Genomic DNA, 18,968 nt, shown 5'->3' on the forward strand with positions numbered 1-18,968 from the left:
ATCTCTACCTTATCTGTATATATTTTCCTGTACAAACGTTATATAAGCTTAGCTTTAATAACAGATAGTAATATAAAGTCAACAAGAAAAAAACAAGTAACAATAATAAAAAATTGAAATTATGATAAATTTTTAATTCCGGTAGGTTTGTGCGTGATTGAATGCTCAAATACCGCATTATTGATTATTAACGATTTTATTAACCCATACGAAGAATAAGTATTCAAAGAGTATTTCAGTATTGAAGTATCAAATTAACTGAGATATGCTAAAACTCTCAAATTCCACCATCAAAATTTTTCCGAACTTTAAACGAACTTATTTTCAGGCTACTACTTCATTCAAGGTTATCGAAGTAAAATTAGCTCTAATTTACTGTGACTTTTTTTTATTTCATCTATTTGAAACTGACGAGTTATGACTAATTTATTTAATATGCGTCTTTAAAAAAAACAACTTAAAGAATAAGCTATAAAAAAGAGACGTTTTAAAATACAGATGGCGACTCCTTCGTCATTTATTTGGAGTGCACATAGATACAATAGTGAAAAAAAGATCTACCAAGTAATACTAACGTATTGTTTTAGGAACATGTAAGCATATCAAATAAGCTCTAGTTTTGGCAGAGGCAATATATTCACATCATGCTTTTCCATAGATTTATTTTCAAGTAGGTGCTTAAAAAATTTTTGTTTCAGGAGCTTTAATCGTAATATCGTTCAAATGTACTTCAACCTTAATACAATGCCGATTTAAAACAGATTATGAGGCAAATAAATCCATCTCAAATTTGATATTGTGAGAATATGGTAAAATTTGCATGTAAATATGGTTCAAAATAACACCACTAGTGTGGCAAATTTGTACGATATCATGGCTCAACTTTGAGCTGTTAATAATGAAAATACACGAACATGCAGTAACACTTTTTCTGCAATGCGTAGCATGGAAGAAGAAAAATTATCAATGTTTGTCCCATAAAATGTTTTATTTAAGTGTAATAAACAACGTATCAAAGGAATCACAGAGCTTGAATTGCAGCCTTGATACCGTCCCATGTCTCTTCGCAGGTGGGCAAGATTTGATTCTCAGGTAACATGAATCCGAATCTACCTGTGTCACGCAACTCAAGAGCGAAAGATATTTTGACTCCCAACTTCTCATAAACGTAATCAGCCGATGATCCTGCAGCTGGATCTGAAATTTATATTAAGCAAATCACAAAATAGTTTTACACTTCAAGTAGTAAATGTTTTTAGTGCATCAATTTTCAGACCATATTTTTCACACAGATCTTAGATAATCCCAGGAAAATTAAAAGTGTAAAGAGAGATTGATACAATCTTTGCAATCATTGGCTACTTAACAAAAAAGAATATATATATATATATATATATATATATATATATATATATATATATATATATATATATATATATATATATTATGTAATGTTAAAACAATTATATATTAAATCTAATCCATAAATAGTGCTTGTATCTAACGCGCAAACGTTTAAAAACCTTTCCCACAAGAAAGTAATAATATTGATCTAATTATCTCAAAAAATGTGATGATGTGGCTTTAGTAGCTTGGGAAATTGATAAGTCCCACGCTACTGAGACCTATTAACATTTAAATATATTGTCCAGAAAGATATAAAAACCCTCTTTCCAAAGTCAAATGTGCTATTCTCTACCTATCCACCAGCATGTAAGATTGTCATTCTGGGGCTCTGGCCCTTACTTTAATAAAATTATATTATGATTCCTGCATTTTCCTGTATCTTTTTCAACAAGCACCGGCCACACTACGAACTTACAATGTTTAGGCTTTCAAAGCGTAACAGATATATATATATATATATATATTTGACTAATTTAATCTGATTGAACTCTCAAGGCATAATACAACAAAAACATTACCAAACAAAAAAAAACTATACCTAACAACACAACACTGTTTACGGCACACTAGAGCTGCACAATGGGTTATTGATGACGGTCGGGGAAACATCCCTAAAGATGATCTGAATACATGTCATCACAGTTCAGGAGATCACTCCCCCAATTTAGACATAGATCTGAAGGGGAAGGAAATTTTCTTCAGATCCTTGTACCCCTGGTGCTGCTCAGCGACGGACAATAGATTTTTTAATTTTCATAAGTCACAACTTCTTGTGAACTCGGTGAACTTAGAATTCCGCATGAATTTAATGGACTTGAGGATCAAACCCCAAGCCCTCCTTACTGGAGCCTGATTCTCTAACCACTGGGTAAACCACGGTCCCTCTAGATATAAATAAAGCAAAAGAAACAACTTAAACATGCAAATAAAAACATAGAACAAACAAAAGTTGCTCTATGTTGTTGTTTTTTTAATTTTTACAGTTTAAGTCAAAGTTATTGTATCTAGATAGTTCAAGAAATTGGAAGGAAAAAAGCCATTTCTGTAGCCCAACTTATATATGATTAGAAAAAATTTTAATAATGCTACGGAGTCGATACAAACGCAAGTTCTTGAGAGAAAAAAATTATTTCTTTATACCAAATTATATACTTACAAAGAATGTTAGCAATGCTACCGAGACTATATTAAGCTCCGTATTTCTTTTTGAGCTCCATATAAAGCAAGTTATTGGAACAAAAATAATTAATTCTTTATTCCAAATTGTGTACCTGGGAATAATGTTAGCAATGTTAGCAGCCAATACCTAATTTGAAATAATGCAAGTTAACGGAAGACGGAAATCCAAATTCCAAATGTTCCAAATTTCGTACTAGTAATGATAGTAATTTTACTGAGTTCCGTGTTTCTTTTTGATTACCATATAACTCAAAGTTTTGGGAGGGAAAGAAATTATTTCCTTGTTCTAAATTACATGTTTGCAAAAAATGTTAGCAATGTTACCGCATCAAAATTGAGTTCTGAATTTCTGCCAGAGTTCCGTATCGCTCATTTTGTTAGAGGTAAAAGTTATTTCCGTGTTAAAAATTTTGCGCAAGTGATTAAAACAGTGTTACTAAGTTTACACAGAGTTCCATTTTTCTTAAGCTATTGGAATAAATTTGTTCTCGTGTTCCAGATTATATATACTTACAAATAATATTAGAAATGCTTCCAAGTCTGTACCGAGTCCCGTACCTCCTTCCAAGAGCATTCACACCAGCTTGTCCAACTCGAGTCTGAAAGAAAAATTTCCTTTTTTATTTTCGCATTCCATAATTACACTAGTGTTTTGACCTAGGGTTATGGTTGACACTACGTTTACTCGATTATGAAAAGTGGTTTGGTCACGAAACTGAATTTTCGTGCATGCTGATGCGCACCCGACTGCAAAGTTAAATTTTTGCATTTCAATGCGCTTATTGGGTAGAAAATCGTGAGAAAAGAACCATAGTTTTACTTAGTTTTTTTTCTTCTTTTCTCCAAGCTTAGGACATGTGCCTAGCTCATTATGGACCCTTTACGATATAGCCCAAAGCTTAGTTTTACTTAGTCTGAAAACTTTGTTTCTTTGAAGGTAGTCATGTAAAGTAATTAACCCCTTCCTCGTTATCGCCAAAGTGACGGGGTGAAGTTTCGCCTTCTATTTCTCGTGCCCCTGATATTTCCGGGTTACCATGCTCAAAAGTAACTTGCCAAAATTGTTAAAGCAAATTTTTATGCCGGGAATCGTGTTCAATCTGCACACCAGATTACAGCACCACACTATTTTGTTCCGAGATAGTTTGTTGCTGTTATTACTCAACACCTTGGTGTATGTAAGCTTACACCAGGTCCAAAAGACAATGTTGACTAAGAACATCAAAAGTCTTCTCCTCTACCAACAGATGCCTTCAGGAGGTTCTCAACAAATTAAGAAGGTGAGCAGGACTAGCGAGAAGAGAAGAGGAGTAAGGAGAACGAATCTTTTCCCCATTCTTAAATTCCATGCATTTCAAGACACCACATCTGAATCTTACCAAGGCTGGGTAAGTTCGTGGTATAGATCGTTCGCCTTCCAAAGAGGTGAACCGGGTTGGAATCCCAGCGATGGCTGGTCGATACTTTTTTTTCTTTTGAACTTTAAATTAGTAATGGAGGTGAACAAGAATTTGCGACAAAAAGTTTCTTCCATGTTGTGGCGTCCTCTTAAAAGCTCGATTGTATAAATTAATATTCTTTCTCACTGAAAATGAAATTCCTTTCACGTAAGATGCTTACCAATGAAAATCAAATATTGATTTAAAATGCCAAGTTTTAAATTAAGATGTTTTCTAACGGAATTAAACAGTAACTTACACTTTCAAATTTTCAAATAAGGTATTTTCCAAAGAAAAAGAACACTAGCGAATAATGTCTGATTTTTAAATGAAATATTTCCAATAAAAAAAATAGTTTTTTAAATTGTCTAGTTTTTTTTTTGAAATTTGTCTTTAAAAAGCTTTAAAAGTCTTTTTAAAGTTAGGAAAACAGAATAAATCCATGAAATATAACTTTTTTTAAAGACTGTAGAGACATAGAATAAAAAATTTAAAATACCAATTCACTGTAGTTGGGAGGAAGTGTTTTTCTTATTCCATATGGTGTCATCCACAATTGAGAGAATGCGTGTATTGCAATATATGCCTTTAGGCGGTTCTTCTTGGCGACCATAATATCTCTCAAGGCGCGCGCTTCACTTTCAGAGAATGGCTTGTCGCCATGGTATGTTTCGTCACAGGGTCTTTTACTGGTTCCAACTCCTGAAAATAAATTTACAAAATTAGCTAAGAGGGATACTTGAGTATAAACTTTTAAAATTCTTGTCAAAACTGAAATCTGAATTTTATACGCATTTTATACGCAAATATATGGGAAATAGTGACACCTTTCTTTGAAAAAGCTCCTAACAATTGATAGATAAAATAATTATTTAAGGTATCTGGACACAGACAAGCTCCTGTCAATTGGCAGGTCACAAAAAAATTTTTTTTTGGTGTTTTCTATCATAAAAATAATATTTTTGCTGTCATTTGAAGAAAAAAAAAGATCTTTATGGTACTCCGACACAATCAATATTTTAATAAAAGCTTCTGTCAATTGAAAGGTCAAAATTTATTTTTATGTGTTGTAGCGTACGGAGTCTGTTTCTGCAGTAATTTGCAAATAATTATTCAAAGTTAAAAATGTAGAGAAAACAGGGAAAATAACAAAGATTAAAGAAAAAAAACAAGAAAAATTAAAATATTTTTGAAAGTCTTTCCAAAAAACATTTTATGTATATATGTATTTATGTTACGAAACCAGAAAACAAATTAATGAAAATATGTAATCTCTCCATCAGCTCACACGATCATATCCGCCAAAGGAGTGCTTTCTAATATTGTATAAACATAGCCAAAGCAAAATATATCAGTACAATATAGTGAGGAGCACTAAAGAAATGAAAATAAAATAAAACACATTAAGTAAAAAATATTTATCAAATAAAACATACATATTAGTAAAAAATAGAAAAGAAAATGTAAAAATAGGAATGTAGAGTAAATATAAATATACATGAATGTAAATATAAATGTAAATAAATGTAAAAAATAGAACGAAAATACAGAACAAAACACAAAACAAAATCTATAAAGTGAGTCGTGAATTCAAATGAACAAACAGGTACCGGAATCTTTCAAGAATAATTTAAAATATTTTCGTAATAAGAATGCCAGATTGCAAAATATTAAAACAGATGGTACTATATATATATATATATATATATATATATATATATATATATATATATATATATATATATATATATATATATATAATATGCGAGACTACAGCCTCTCTGTTAGTACGCCAGATGTCGCTCTCCTTAACAAAAAGCAACGAACTTTCTCGATGTAAATGAAGAGTTAGTCAGTTGATGTAGTTTGTAAGTGAAACTGGTTGTTTGTAGGTAAAACTTGAAACCTGTGTGGTTCGAACCTAAGTGGTTAGAGTCTATGTGACTCATGTTATTATTGAGGAATAAATATTATTGTTATTGTTATTGATCATATGGTTGATTGAATTAGTTGATGATAACCAACATCATCACATTATGGTAACCAAGGCATTTACATATATATATATATATATATATATATATATATATATATATGTTTATATATTGTATTTTCTGAAGTTATCTGCTGACAACAAATGATAGGGGAGGCAAAATAGATTCCTTTTAGAAAAATTAATAAAATTTAAAATAATAAAATTTATTTGTTTAAAAGTATAGTTCTTATAGTCTTATTAAGGGTTAAATAAAATACTCTTTTTGAATTTCCAAAGTGTAAGATATTTACCGCCGAAGTCAATATCGAAATTTCTGTTTGCATCTGTTCCTAGGCAAACACCGAGCCAATCATTTTGACTCTTAGATCGAGTCTTCCTCCACATACGATCCTGTCAAAAATGAAGGAAATAATGTTACATTTCTCTCGTGAGAAATACTGAACTACTGAAAAAAATAATGATAAAGATCAAATAAACATACATTTAGGAAATTATATTTATAAATTGTTAATAAAAAAACATTTTTGCTCATTTTTTCATTAAATATGAAGTACTCGATCACCAATAATTAAAGAAAAACAGGTAGAGATAAGAGTGTACGGTTTACTGAGTTTCGAGAATGAACCTGGGTACGCTCTCAAGCCATATTCACGAAATTCATTGCAAAGTTCGCCATCAGATGGCGTTGCTGACTAGGAACAAAGTTTTCTGCTGCATGTTCTAATGGAAATAATTATAATGGTATCTGTTAATTTTGTCCACAAACAGCAGCACATTGGTTTCAAAGGTTGGTTATTATAAAACTCTGCTCTAAAGTTTTTTTTTCTCCAGTCTGTAGTAGAAAAGCTCTTGAAAAACTTTTTCCACTGATCAAGTAAATGTCGTGAATATAAATTCTGGCTTCCTTAACTCCGTGTATGTCTATTTTCTTTAACTGATCTTTTAAATCGTCTACAATTTATGTAACCGATAAGATATAGATACCACATATTTTATAGCGGCCATGTCGTAATGTGCATGCGCAAACATGTAAGGTATAAATTTTTTCATTTTTAAAATGAAGGAAGATACATCAAACTGAATTAAATTTTTAGCGAATGTAATTTAGCACAAGATATGTGAAGTAAGAATGATAAAAAATTTTAAGGTTATCTTTGTCAAATTATTCTTTAAACCTATTGAATGTGTATTTAATGACAGAGAAATTCTTTTAAATCTGATTTCGAATTTTTACAAATGGTTTGGATTATTTTAGTAAGAAAATTAAATAGAGAGTTATTATGTATGGAAACAATTTATGTTTTTTAGCTCAGTCTAGGCAAATTTGAATGGTACATAAGCTTGAATTAGCTGAGCAATTAGAAGAGCAATTTTTATCACTTTTTAGAACCAGTATTCCGCATGGTCATTTTTGCGAACCTTTGAAGGACTTAGACCAATATAGCAATAAACAACTTTCTCTCCAAACATGAGGTTTATAAATAAATCTGATCCTTAATATCGTTTCAAGTTTGGTATTTAGAAAATGTCTGTAATTACCACCAAACAACCACACATCAGCGCAACTGACTACATAATAAATACATTGAAATCGCTGAATCCAAACGACACTAAAATAAAATGAAAAAAATTCAAAATGCGACTTATCATTCTAATGACTCAAGCCTTTCAATCATTTAAAAGATTAGAAACGACTAAAATTCTGCCATGTTAACCAACACTAGAAATGCATGTCACGAACATCATATTTTTGTCACTAACATCGTGCTTCAGACGTCAGCAGGTAATTGTCACAAATAAAAAAGTATGTTTTTGTTTCGTATCATAATAAAAAGAAAACTCGAACATAAAGAAAAAAAATAATTAATTTCAATTTTTCTAAAAGCATATATTCATAATCAAGGACATATACTTCATAGCGTTCTATTAGGTTGATTAAAACTTATTCATTGTACGTTTTATTTTAAGAAGAGCTGATCGAAACTTACTTATTGTATGTATAGTTTCATGAGGTTGATTAAAACTTACTTATTGTACATATTGTTTTATGAGATTAAAATTTACTCATTGTACACATTGTTTTATAAAGGTGATTAAAACTTACTTATTGTACATATTGTTTTATGAGATTAAAATTTACTCATTGTACACATTGTTTTATAAAGGTGATTAAAACTTACTTATTGTACATATTGTTTTATGAGATTAAAATTTAGTCATTGTACACATTGTTTTATAAAGGTGATTGAAACTTACTTATTGTACATATTGTTTTATGAGATTAAAATTCACTCATTGTACACATTGTTTTATAAAGGTGATTAAAACTTACTTATTGTACATATTGTTTTATGAGATTAAAATTTACTCATTGTACACATTGTTTTATAAAGGTGATTGAAACTTACTTATTGTACATATTGTTTTATGAGATTAAAATTTACTCATTGTATACATTGTTTTATAAAGGTGATTAAAACTTTTTTATTGTACATATTGTTTTATGAGATTAAAATTTACTCATTGTACACATTGTTTTATAAAGGTGATTAAAACTTACTTATTGTACATATTGTTTCATGAGATTAAAATTTACTCATTGTACACATTGTTTTATAAAGGTGATTGAAACTTACTTATTGTACATATTGTTTTATGAGATTAAAATTTACTCATTGTACACATTGTTTTATAAAGGTGATTAAAACTTACTTATTGTACATATTGTTTTATGAGATTAAAATTTACTCATTGTACACATTGTTTTATAAAGGTGATTAAAACTTACTTATTGTACATATTGTTTTATGAGATTAAAATTTACTCATTGTACACATTGTTTTATAAAGGTGATTAAAACTTACTTATTGTACATATTGTTTCACAAGGTTGATTAACTTACCCGAGCCCATGTGTGGGCATAACCATCAGGATTCATTTCAACAATTATGTTGATTTCGTATTTGTCAACTAGAGCAGTAATTTCTGGATCTGACCCATAGGAAGTGATAATCTGCATAAAACAAACAAAAACATAAGTGCATCAATATCTCAGTTTTTAAAAATGGGAAGAATTCAACATTTTCTTCAAAATATTAGAATGGTTTGTGTTCCTTACAGCTCTTTCGCTAATTAAAATGGGAAAGCCTCTTAGACTCTAGGCAGAATTATATGTACTACGTTAGGGTTAAGATTTATCTAGGCTTTAGAAAGGGCAAGTTATTTAAATATTTTAGAAGTAATTAATCTCAGTTTAAGAATTACCCATTTAGCAACATTTTTCCACCTAGAGGAAAATTATGAAAAGCAACGAATAATTTAGAGTTTTTGTGCATTTTTATGATTCCAGATAATGCAGCGTTGCAGTAATTTTTCAAGTATTCAAAATTTAGATTACAAAAGCTATTTCTCAGAAACTATTTGACCGATTTCGCTCACATTCCGTGTTTTGTTATGTAAAATTACGATTTCCAAAATGATATAAAAAAATTTATGCAATTACTGTTGTTAAATAAAATAGTAAAAAGTAATAAATATTTGCTAAAAGCTATTATTTTGCATGCAGTTATTTTTGAATAGACAAATTTCATAATTCAGTGCAGAAATATTCAATTCAACTGAAAACTTCTAGAGATGTAGGTAAATACACGAAAAGTAGAATTAACATCAATTGGGAGTTCAAACTTTCATCCGCACTTCTGACTGAACCCTTAGGGCTACAATTTCTAGATTGTCGCGACCACCTACATTTGGGGGGGGGGGCAGAAAACCAAATTCGTGAAAAATAGGTAAGTTTATTTAGAGGAAGTACGTTTTAGTGTTTTAGTTAGTAGTTTAAAATATCGTCTGCAATGATTAATTAACATATTTGAGGCCACTCCTTCGAACCATAGAAGTTGAGTCTAGAACGTGAAGATTTGTTCCTCAGATCAAACGTTTTCCAGGGTGGTTTCATTTTTTTAGCGCTATAGATTGAGTTACCGTTTTGATGATGTTTGAAGTGAATAAATATTAGAATTTAACATTTTTTTAAAAATTTTATTTTTAAAAATGGAGAATAATTGGACTTACTTTGTTGACCATGTAAGCCCCAGTAGCTACTGATGCCCATTCTCTGGCATGAATACCGCATTCCATTAAAATTGCAGGTTTGGAAGAACTACCACCAGAACTGATCTAAAATTTAAATCAGTAAAATTAATTTTAGAGAAAATGTCATTGAAGTTTACCATAAGTTTTTCGTATATTTCTAAGAGATTTTATGCCTGATAAAAAAAACATGTGCATTGATTAAACAAACAATTTTCTCAAATAATTAATTAGTCAATTATTATTACCGAAGTAAAAAATGACGCCAATAATGCAAAACGCATATGTTAAAAATTTGCCGTTAAATTTGCAATTATACATAAAATCATTATTCATATTAGTTTGTCTTTCAAAGGTTTAAATAAGTGCTGAGCATTTTGCTTTCTCAGAAACGACACTTTTTTCAAAAAAAAAAGTAAATAAATAAATAACTTTTATTTTCATACTCTAAAAAGGACATTCTGATCAATGGGTCGTTCTGCTCTAGGGTTGCATTATTTTTTAATTTTTGTTTGGCAATAATTCCATTCGCCACATAACTAAATCACATGATAATTTAAGGAATTATTGAGTGGCAAATAAAAAATACACTTTCTTGTCGAAATAATAAACACAGTTGCTGATGTTTACTCTGCTAATATGCATATTAATTCAAAATTCTCAACTTAAGTCTTATTTACAATGTACTTAATTCACAAAGAACTTTGCAATGAGCTTAATGTACTCACAATGTACTTAAATTTATTTAATGTCAAAAAAGAAAGAAAAGAAAAGATTTTTTTTCAAATTTCGCTATGATACTTTCTTTAAATCAGTTCAATTTAGCGTTTACACTAAAATACATAACTATTTTTTTATAGAATGCTTGAAAAAAAAATTTTGTATGATGCTTACCCTCATGTTGTACAGAGGTCTATTTTCGTAACTTTTTCCAATCATTTCCAATGTTGCAATTCTCGAATATTTAGAACTCAAATCTTTCAGTAATTGAACTACCTAAAATGTTTCAAAATCATAAAATGGCAAATAATTCGAATTTACAACGATTTAATTAACAAAAGTTTTTTAGTAAACCTTAATTACTCGCGTTAGTACATCTACCAAAAAAATTAATGCTGCTTCATTGTATAATTGTTAATATACTTAATTTTCGTGTTGCATTTTTTTAAACAATTTTTTAGGCATAGACTCTGCTTGGTTGCATTGATTATTAAGCTATTTTGCATACATAATGTATAAAAAACTGTTTATGCATGTGCTTCAATAAAGTTAGAAAAATGTATTTTTTGAAGCCGCAAATGTGTTTACAGTTTTAATTTCAAAGATGCCAACGACTCATTATTAACAATGCTGTGACCTACTCTGTAAATTAATCATGATAAACTGGTTACTCATTCACCACCGCTCATCTAAATTATACTTTCGACTTCAAAACTTTTGTCCTTCAGTAGATGCGAGTTGGCATACAGCTGAGTTGTACGTCTGAAATCTGACCAAAAACTTTGTTACCCTTCCAGTCATGTGTCCGAAATAAGTCACCAAAGCTGTTTCTTCGTTCCAGTCATATGTCTGATATCAACCACTAAAGCCGTTTTACCGTTCCAGTCATATGCCAGCTCTCAGTGCACTACAGCCAAAACCAACTTTGAACTTAGAGTATTTTACAATATAGTTCAAAGAAGTCAAATAGTTTTTGTGATGTCAAAAAATTCAAAATAATATTTTACAAATCGTGCTTAAGTCTAAAAATATTTCTCTTACAAAAAGATTTCCTTATTATCCTGCACATTATATCCGCGTTAAATGTTAAAAAATGCGATTCAATGTCAGGCCGATATCAGTTTAATCAAACATTAATATTGTACACAAATTTCTGGTAACTTTCTCGGCTGGGGTACTTTCATGATATCTGGAATTTATCATACAAGAACAGCTGAATATTTAAAATAAAATTGGTAATGTTTTAAAGGTCCTTACCGCTTCATATCTGTGGTATTTACCAAAATTGTAGGGTGCTGATGCGTTGCTTAAATCCATCGGTGAATGTTGAGCTCTCTCTGCTTCTATTGCACTGGAATATAAATAATTGTTTTAATTAAAAGAGTCCCAAGTCAAAATTCCTGATGGTCTTGTTTCAGTGCGATTCATGATGGTCCAACTTCATTTGATGGTCACAATCATCCAAAATTTTCCATTATGTGTCCATGGTTTTTTTATATACCAACAAACTTCCATCATTCCATGATATAAAATGATTCGTTAATACTATGATTGTTAATCATCAATAGAAGTTTGATTCTCAAGGACCAACAATCCATGATGATCAGTGATGGTTCCAACCATACGTTAAGGAGAATTCTTGTTGGTTCTGAGGAATATATCATCAAAACAATTCGGTTTTTTTACGTTGGACCTTCATAAATCAGTCTGAATTTCTACATTGAGGTGATGGTTACTTATGTTGGTTTCCATCAAAAATGTAATGGTTCATGATGGAATTATTGATGGCTACCATCAAGATTATGTTGGTCTATCAAAGGAAAACCATCAAAAATTTTGACTTGGGCTATGTCATAGAGTAATTTTCATAAAATCAACTTTTATTTAAAAAAAATCTTTATTTTGTGTGACAATGTGCAAAACCCTCTATAATTCAGAAATATATAGCATTGAAACGTATAAAAATTTTGAATCGCATCACTCCAAAAGATTTTCTTTCAAACTATTGGTGTAAATTCTTTTTCCAATATTGATCAGGTCTTGAAATGATTATTGAAACATGAAAATTGTTGGTTTGGTTTTTATTCCAAATTTAAAATTTCAGATTAAAATTACTATTTTGTAAATTTCAAAAAATTTTTTATTCTCTTTATTATTAAGAAAATACCCAATTTTGGAACATCAATTGAACGCTTCTGAAAAAATTTCGTAAAATTTTAAACTTTTTGCATTATTAACAAAATAAATGAAAAAAATTAAGCTAATTAGTCACACCTAAGCAGCAATAAGAAAAAAAATTTAAGTCTTCCCCATTGATTGAAATACTGTTAACTATAAATAATATTTTACTTTATATATTCAAAATTAAAGCAATATTGTATTAAATATTGCTATCGGAGTATATTAATGAAGTATATTATCGGAGTATATTAATGAAATAGTATCTGCCGAAAATGAGTGATAACTTGAAAAACACAATTAAAGAAAATTAGCAAGGAATAATAAATACGTTTATTTACATTCTGTTTAAGAAAAAAGATTAATTCTCATCAGACTTTAAAATTAATTGCGAATGTCGATAAGAGATGGCACTACGAACACAAATTATAAAACAATGTTTTATTTATGAATGAGCAGTCCCACTGGAATATTTTTATCAGCGCCTATCAATTTTAACTGAACCCTTCATTGACCGCTATAAAAGTAGCACTTTTACTTACTTAGTCCAATGCCGTGTATATGTCGACCAAAATTCCTTTATTATTAATAGCATGCAGATTTTTGTCATAAACAACTTAATTACAGTATAATCTCGACATCTCGAAAACCTCATTATGTCAAAAAAATATTTTTCTTATTGGCATTATATACTTATTCATCTAATGTTAATTTGAATTCCTATGTCCAAGAGCTTCTTCTCAAAACCTTGTTATGTCAAATTTTTTTCGAAAAAAAAATTGAATTTTTTTCCTGAAGAATCACAATGTAAAACTATTGTACACTAATTCTTTTCTATTTAATGCACTATTTTCGTCTTACTTTTAAAAACAAAATTACCATTACTGTATTACGACCGATAGTCGACTATCATTACATACATATTTAATATAAGTTATTCTTATACATATTTCATAACTCAACTTCTTAGAGTGATATTTTAGAATATATTTTTTTACCTTTTGGAACATATTTAGTTCTGAACTTGCTATCTCAAAAACTCTCTATCGCGGCATTTTTTTAGCGCCCTTCAACTTTGAGATATCGAGAGTACATTGTGCTAAAAATTAATTTACTTATAATTATAGTAAATTATTAAAACTGTACCTAATGGAAAGTAAACTAGTATTACAGTTAAAAGTTAAGGTTGCAGCACGTTGTTTCCTCGAAATGTTTCTCAGTTAACAGCGCCATCTATTAACAAACTCCTTAACTATTTTAGAGTTCTACTGAGATAAAATGCACTAACTTCCCATCACACCGCAGCAAATTATACATGTCCATCACATTTTTCTTTTCCTAAATTAATTTTTTAAAAATCGTCTGTCATTTTTGAACATCCGGTATTTGATTACCTTTGCAAATTAGAGAACGCCACGTCATATTCTAAGCCATGCTCTTTCAAAGTTTTTTCTACTGGCTCAATCAATTCGGGTCGCAGGCGTACCATTACAGGTGCATCCACGAAACTTGGTTCGTTCCATAAGTCCACCTAAAAATCAACAACAATTGTCTAATAAACAAGCAACTAATTTTTTATTTTTCTAGAAAAAACTTTAAAAAAACTACAACTTGAAAGAAATATTCTCTTAGTTGCTTTCAAATCAATTTAACTTAAAGCATTGTTTTCAAACAATGACAAGTAAAGAAAAATTTATAAATAAAAAAAATTATGAAAGTTATAAGATCAGCAAAAAAATTATTTTCACGCAAGGAACCCCAAGTGTAACTCATAAATATCGTTTATTTTTTGCACGTAATTACTTTTTCCTCAAAATTTAATGATATGAGAAAAACTTTTCGTAAAATTGATTACAGAGGCATTTGCAATTACAATACACTATTTTACTTTGTTTACTCTCCTGCCATTGAAAAACTCTTGTTGGTTTTTAAGTTGGAAAATATTATAATCAATTTGCATAGAATCAATGAAATCTTTTTCATTGATTGAAATAGTGATTGCCATAAATAATATTCTACGTTATATACTCACGTGATGGTATTTAATAAAATATGAACATAGGATGTATTAATTAGATAACGTGTGCCTTAAGAATGATTGAAAATTTTAAAAATCAATTAAAGAAAAACAAAAGAATGTTCTCTCTAAGAAACAAGATAAATTACACTCATCAAATTTAGAAATTAGTTACGAATTTTAGTAACAGGGTCCACTACTGACTGAAAACATACCCGTGATACATTGAAGAGTTATAGCTTAATCCGCGTGATGTCTGGCGTTTATTTAGCGTTTAAAAAAATACATGAAAAAACTGTATATGAAAAATTGCAAAATGTATTGTTTGTATTTTCTTGGCACTTAATTGTGCGGATACCTGTTTAATAAACAAGTATACTAACAAAGGGACCCTTACGTCATACAGTGCAAATGACTTTAAAATTGGGCAATAAAAAGTTGAAGAACCACTCATCACATCATAGTGAATAAAATGAAAGTTACCATGATCTTCTATCAGCGTTAATGTAGACTATTTTTTCTATATAGTTTGCCGTAAATGTTTAATGTTATTCTTGAAACGACATTTTTCAGTAAAAATAAAAGGTGGTTAACGTACACTACACTCTGTTCTACGAGAACTGATGGCGAAAGTAAACAAAACCACCAGACTCTTGGCATTACCTTTGGCTAGTTGGTGCCAAAGTTATGACAAACAAAGCTAATCTCATCAATATTAAGTAAGAAAGGAACCGCCAACTCTTCGAGAAACCGGTAAATGTACCCTAGGAATAATTTTACCTTGGCCTCAGTTGGGCTCAAACTTGGCGCGATATGGGTCTTATTAGAGCATGCACAGAGGGATCAATATTTGGATGCCTATCTATCTCTATATTTTTCCCAGAGTGGCTTTCAATAATTCTACAATTGTATACATGGCCGATATTGGTTGTAAAGTGACTATAAAATATCAGGTGAATTGGACAATTCTATATTGGGCCAATATCGGAACATAATGGGCCCTTTGAACCCTTACTGGGTCAAGATTTGTGAATATTGGTCCAATGTGAGCCCAAGTAATTTTGTTGCTAGAGTAACTAAGTTGGTGTTACGTAGCAAATCTTTATGTTTAATTCAACTATCAGTTCTAGCTGGACAGAGTATATTAAAATATAAGTTTTTATAAAAATCATGTAATTTCTTGACAAGATGGTTATCGAATGAAATTGAGATTTTTAGTTTGAAGAGCAAAAACCGTAGGCTTCGACAAAGATTGTGGAAAACGTGAAATGTTTACTCAAGAAAAAAAAAAAAACATGGAATACTTACTGAATGTTGTTCTCGGAACTGGTGCAATAATTCCAAGTGTTTCTCTGATTTTGGTGTAACTGTTAAAACTTTGTGTCTAAAATAAAAACATTCATGCGTTAAAATTTTGCAATTCATAATTTTAAAAAAAAAACTCATAAAAAAATATGAGGAATATCAGCTCAATTTCATTGCTAAAATTTATTTAGCTGACACAAGAGATTTGGATGAACTGTAAAATAACAATATAACTTTAAAATCTATAATTATGTGGATTACAAAAAAAAAACTTTGATAATCCATGATCTTCAGGCGAGCACACAGATTGGAATAAAATTCTGAAGAGAAGATGACAATTATAAAATAAAATGTTATTTAAAAATATTCATTTGACAAATGTTTTCTTAAAACATTCATTCAAATATAGTATTAGAACATTATTATTTTTATTCCAAAATATATTGCAACCCGAAACATTTTTAAATAAGAATAAAGCATGCAGAATTTTTTATTTTTATTTTAAAAATTCTTGACAATTTTCTGATACAACGAACTAACAGACATGAGCTAAAAGGGATAGAATACTGAATTACAATTTTTTTAAATTGTTTTTCAAGAAAATAATTTTACAAAGAAAAGTTTAAAAGAAAAAATAGTTTTTAAGATAATGCTCAACGAAAAGGGAAATAATTTTTTTTTTTTTTTTACTTAAAGTGTATTAAGTAAGGCGTAGTGCTTTTGTAATTTAACTTCGATAGCCACCTAAAACCCTTTCTACATTCCACGGAAGTAACGTGTTCTGGATTTTCAAAATTAGATCTGACAAAAATAAAATTATTTCCATTGCTTTTGCAATTTTGAAAATTATTGTTCTTAAAATTTAATTTTACTATCGAAGATTTTTATTTATATTTTATTATCAATGGAGTACTGTATTGTAATGTTATTAGCCTTCCACAGAGTGACCTACTTAAGACGTCGAAGCCACATAATATGGAATAAAGCATGAAAAATGCCAAACACTTCATTTTAAGAATATATTATAATTAATTTTATTATTATGTATCATTTTCATTCATTAATTAGCCTTACCCAGAGTAATTAACATAAGACGAGGAAGCCAGAACAGAATTAAAAAAATATGAAAGACTTTATTATTATTATTATCATGCTCCTTATTACTTCGTTAATTATTTTTATGTACTGTTATTATACATATATCACCATTATTATGTATCATTACATATTATGTTCATTATTATTAGCACTGACATTATATTGTAGTGTATTTTGATTTAATCAAAGTAATCTACATAAGCCATCAACTCCGAAAATATATAGCAGAGCAAGATTAGCGCGCAAGACTTCATTTTATGAATATATTATTTTTATTATGTTCCTTATTATTTTGTATATTTACACGTATCCTTATTATTATGTATCATTATATATTATGTTTATTATTAGCTTTTAATCGAACATTATAATGTAATGTATTTTAATTTAGAGTTATCTACATAAGTCACCGAAGCCATAAATATAGATCAGAGAAAAAAGCATAAAGGACTTCAACTTATGAATAGATAATTATCATTTTATTTATTATTAATTTGTTGTATCCTTGTATCATTACTTTGTATCATTGGTATTATATATCATTATATATTATTTACCTGGAGTTATCTACATAAGCCGTGGCCGCTGTAAATATAGAACAGAGCAACATAAGGGTGATAGACTTCATTTTATGTATCATTATTATTTATCATCATTATTATGCATCATTATACATTATATTCATTATTATTTGCACCTAAACTAACATTATATGTAATAATGTATTTTGACTTACTCAAAGTAATCAACATAAGCCGCCGACGCCGAAAAAATGGAGAAGAGCAAGATAAAAGCGAAATACTTATTATGTTCATCATTATTTTTTTAATTTCATTATTATTTTTTTAATTATTTTTATGTATCATTATTATTTTATTAATTATTTTTATGTATCATTATTATTTATCATCATTATTATGTATCATTATATATTTTGTTCGTTCATTATTATTTACACCTAATCTTACATTATATCGTAATGTATTTTGACTTACCCAGAGTAATCAACATAAGCCGTCGACGCCGCAAATATGGAGCAAAGCAAGATAAAAGCGAAGGACTTCATTTTGAAGAATCTGCTCTTCATCGACGAAGAACCTCAACAGCCTATGGTATATAAATGCAAGATATAAATCAATCAATTTAAAAGACAATGACGTAAATTTGAAGTGCGATCAGCAAAACTGTGATTAGTGTTGACGATTACTTTGTTTAACTGGTTTCAGCAAAAAATATTGATATTTTACTATATCAAACAATGAATAGATAAAAAAATATCTCAATCATTGTTTTCAAGAACCCTTTTCATGTATTTACGCACTTTTTTTAAAAAGTACTTGAGGATAGATATGGTTGCTACATCTAAGATTTTATTTTTGTGTACTAAACATGATTAAACAGAACTGAATAAAGTTATTTCCTCTAGGTACCCGAATATTTTTCAGGCAAATTATGGCTATCAAATTTTGCAAACTCTTAACAGAATTATTTACGTAAATAAAAGGATGAGCTTTGCCATTTTAAAAAAAAAAAATTAAAT

At 29.3% G+C, this 18,968-nt stretch overlaps 1 protein-coding gene across 1 annotated transcript; it reads right to left on the reverse strand.

Moving 5' to 3' along the window:
- Window positions 1-969: 969 nt before the first annotated feature.
- Window positions 970-18,508, reverse strand: LOC107446240 (carboxypeptidase B). Its single transcript, XM_087161867.1, has 11 exons — window positions 18,424-18,508; window positions 16,334-16,409; window positions 14,403-14,539; window positions 12,088-12,181; window positions 11,005-11,106; window positions 10,093-10,197; window positions 8,924-9,034; window positions 6,312-6,411; window positions 4,525-4,727; window positions 3,101-3,185; window positions 970-1,197 (listed from the first exon to the last, which is right to left on the reverse strand). The coding sequence occupies exons 1-11, from the start codon at window positions 18,492-18,494 to the stop codon at window positions 1,022-1,024; spliced, it is 1,260 nt and encodes a 419-aa protein (XP_087017993.1). The 5' UTR covers window positions 18,495-18,508; the 3' UTR covers window positions 970-1,021.
- Window positions 18,509-18,968: the final 460 nt, after the last annotated feature.

This window comes from Parasteatoda tepidariorum, chromosome 4 (genome assembly GCF_982258835.1).
Source record: "Parasteatoda tepidariorum strain Cologne lab strain chromosome 4, Ptep-v5.0, whole genome shotgun sequence".
Lineage (NCBI taxonomy): Eukaryota > Metazoa > Arthropoda > Arachnida > Araneae > Theridiidae > Parasteatoda > Parasteatoda tepidariorum.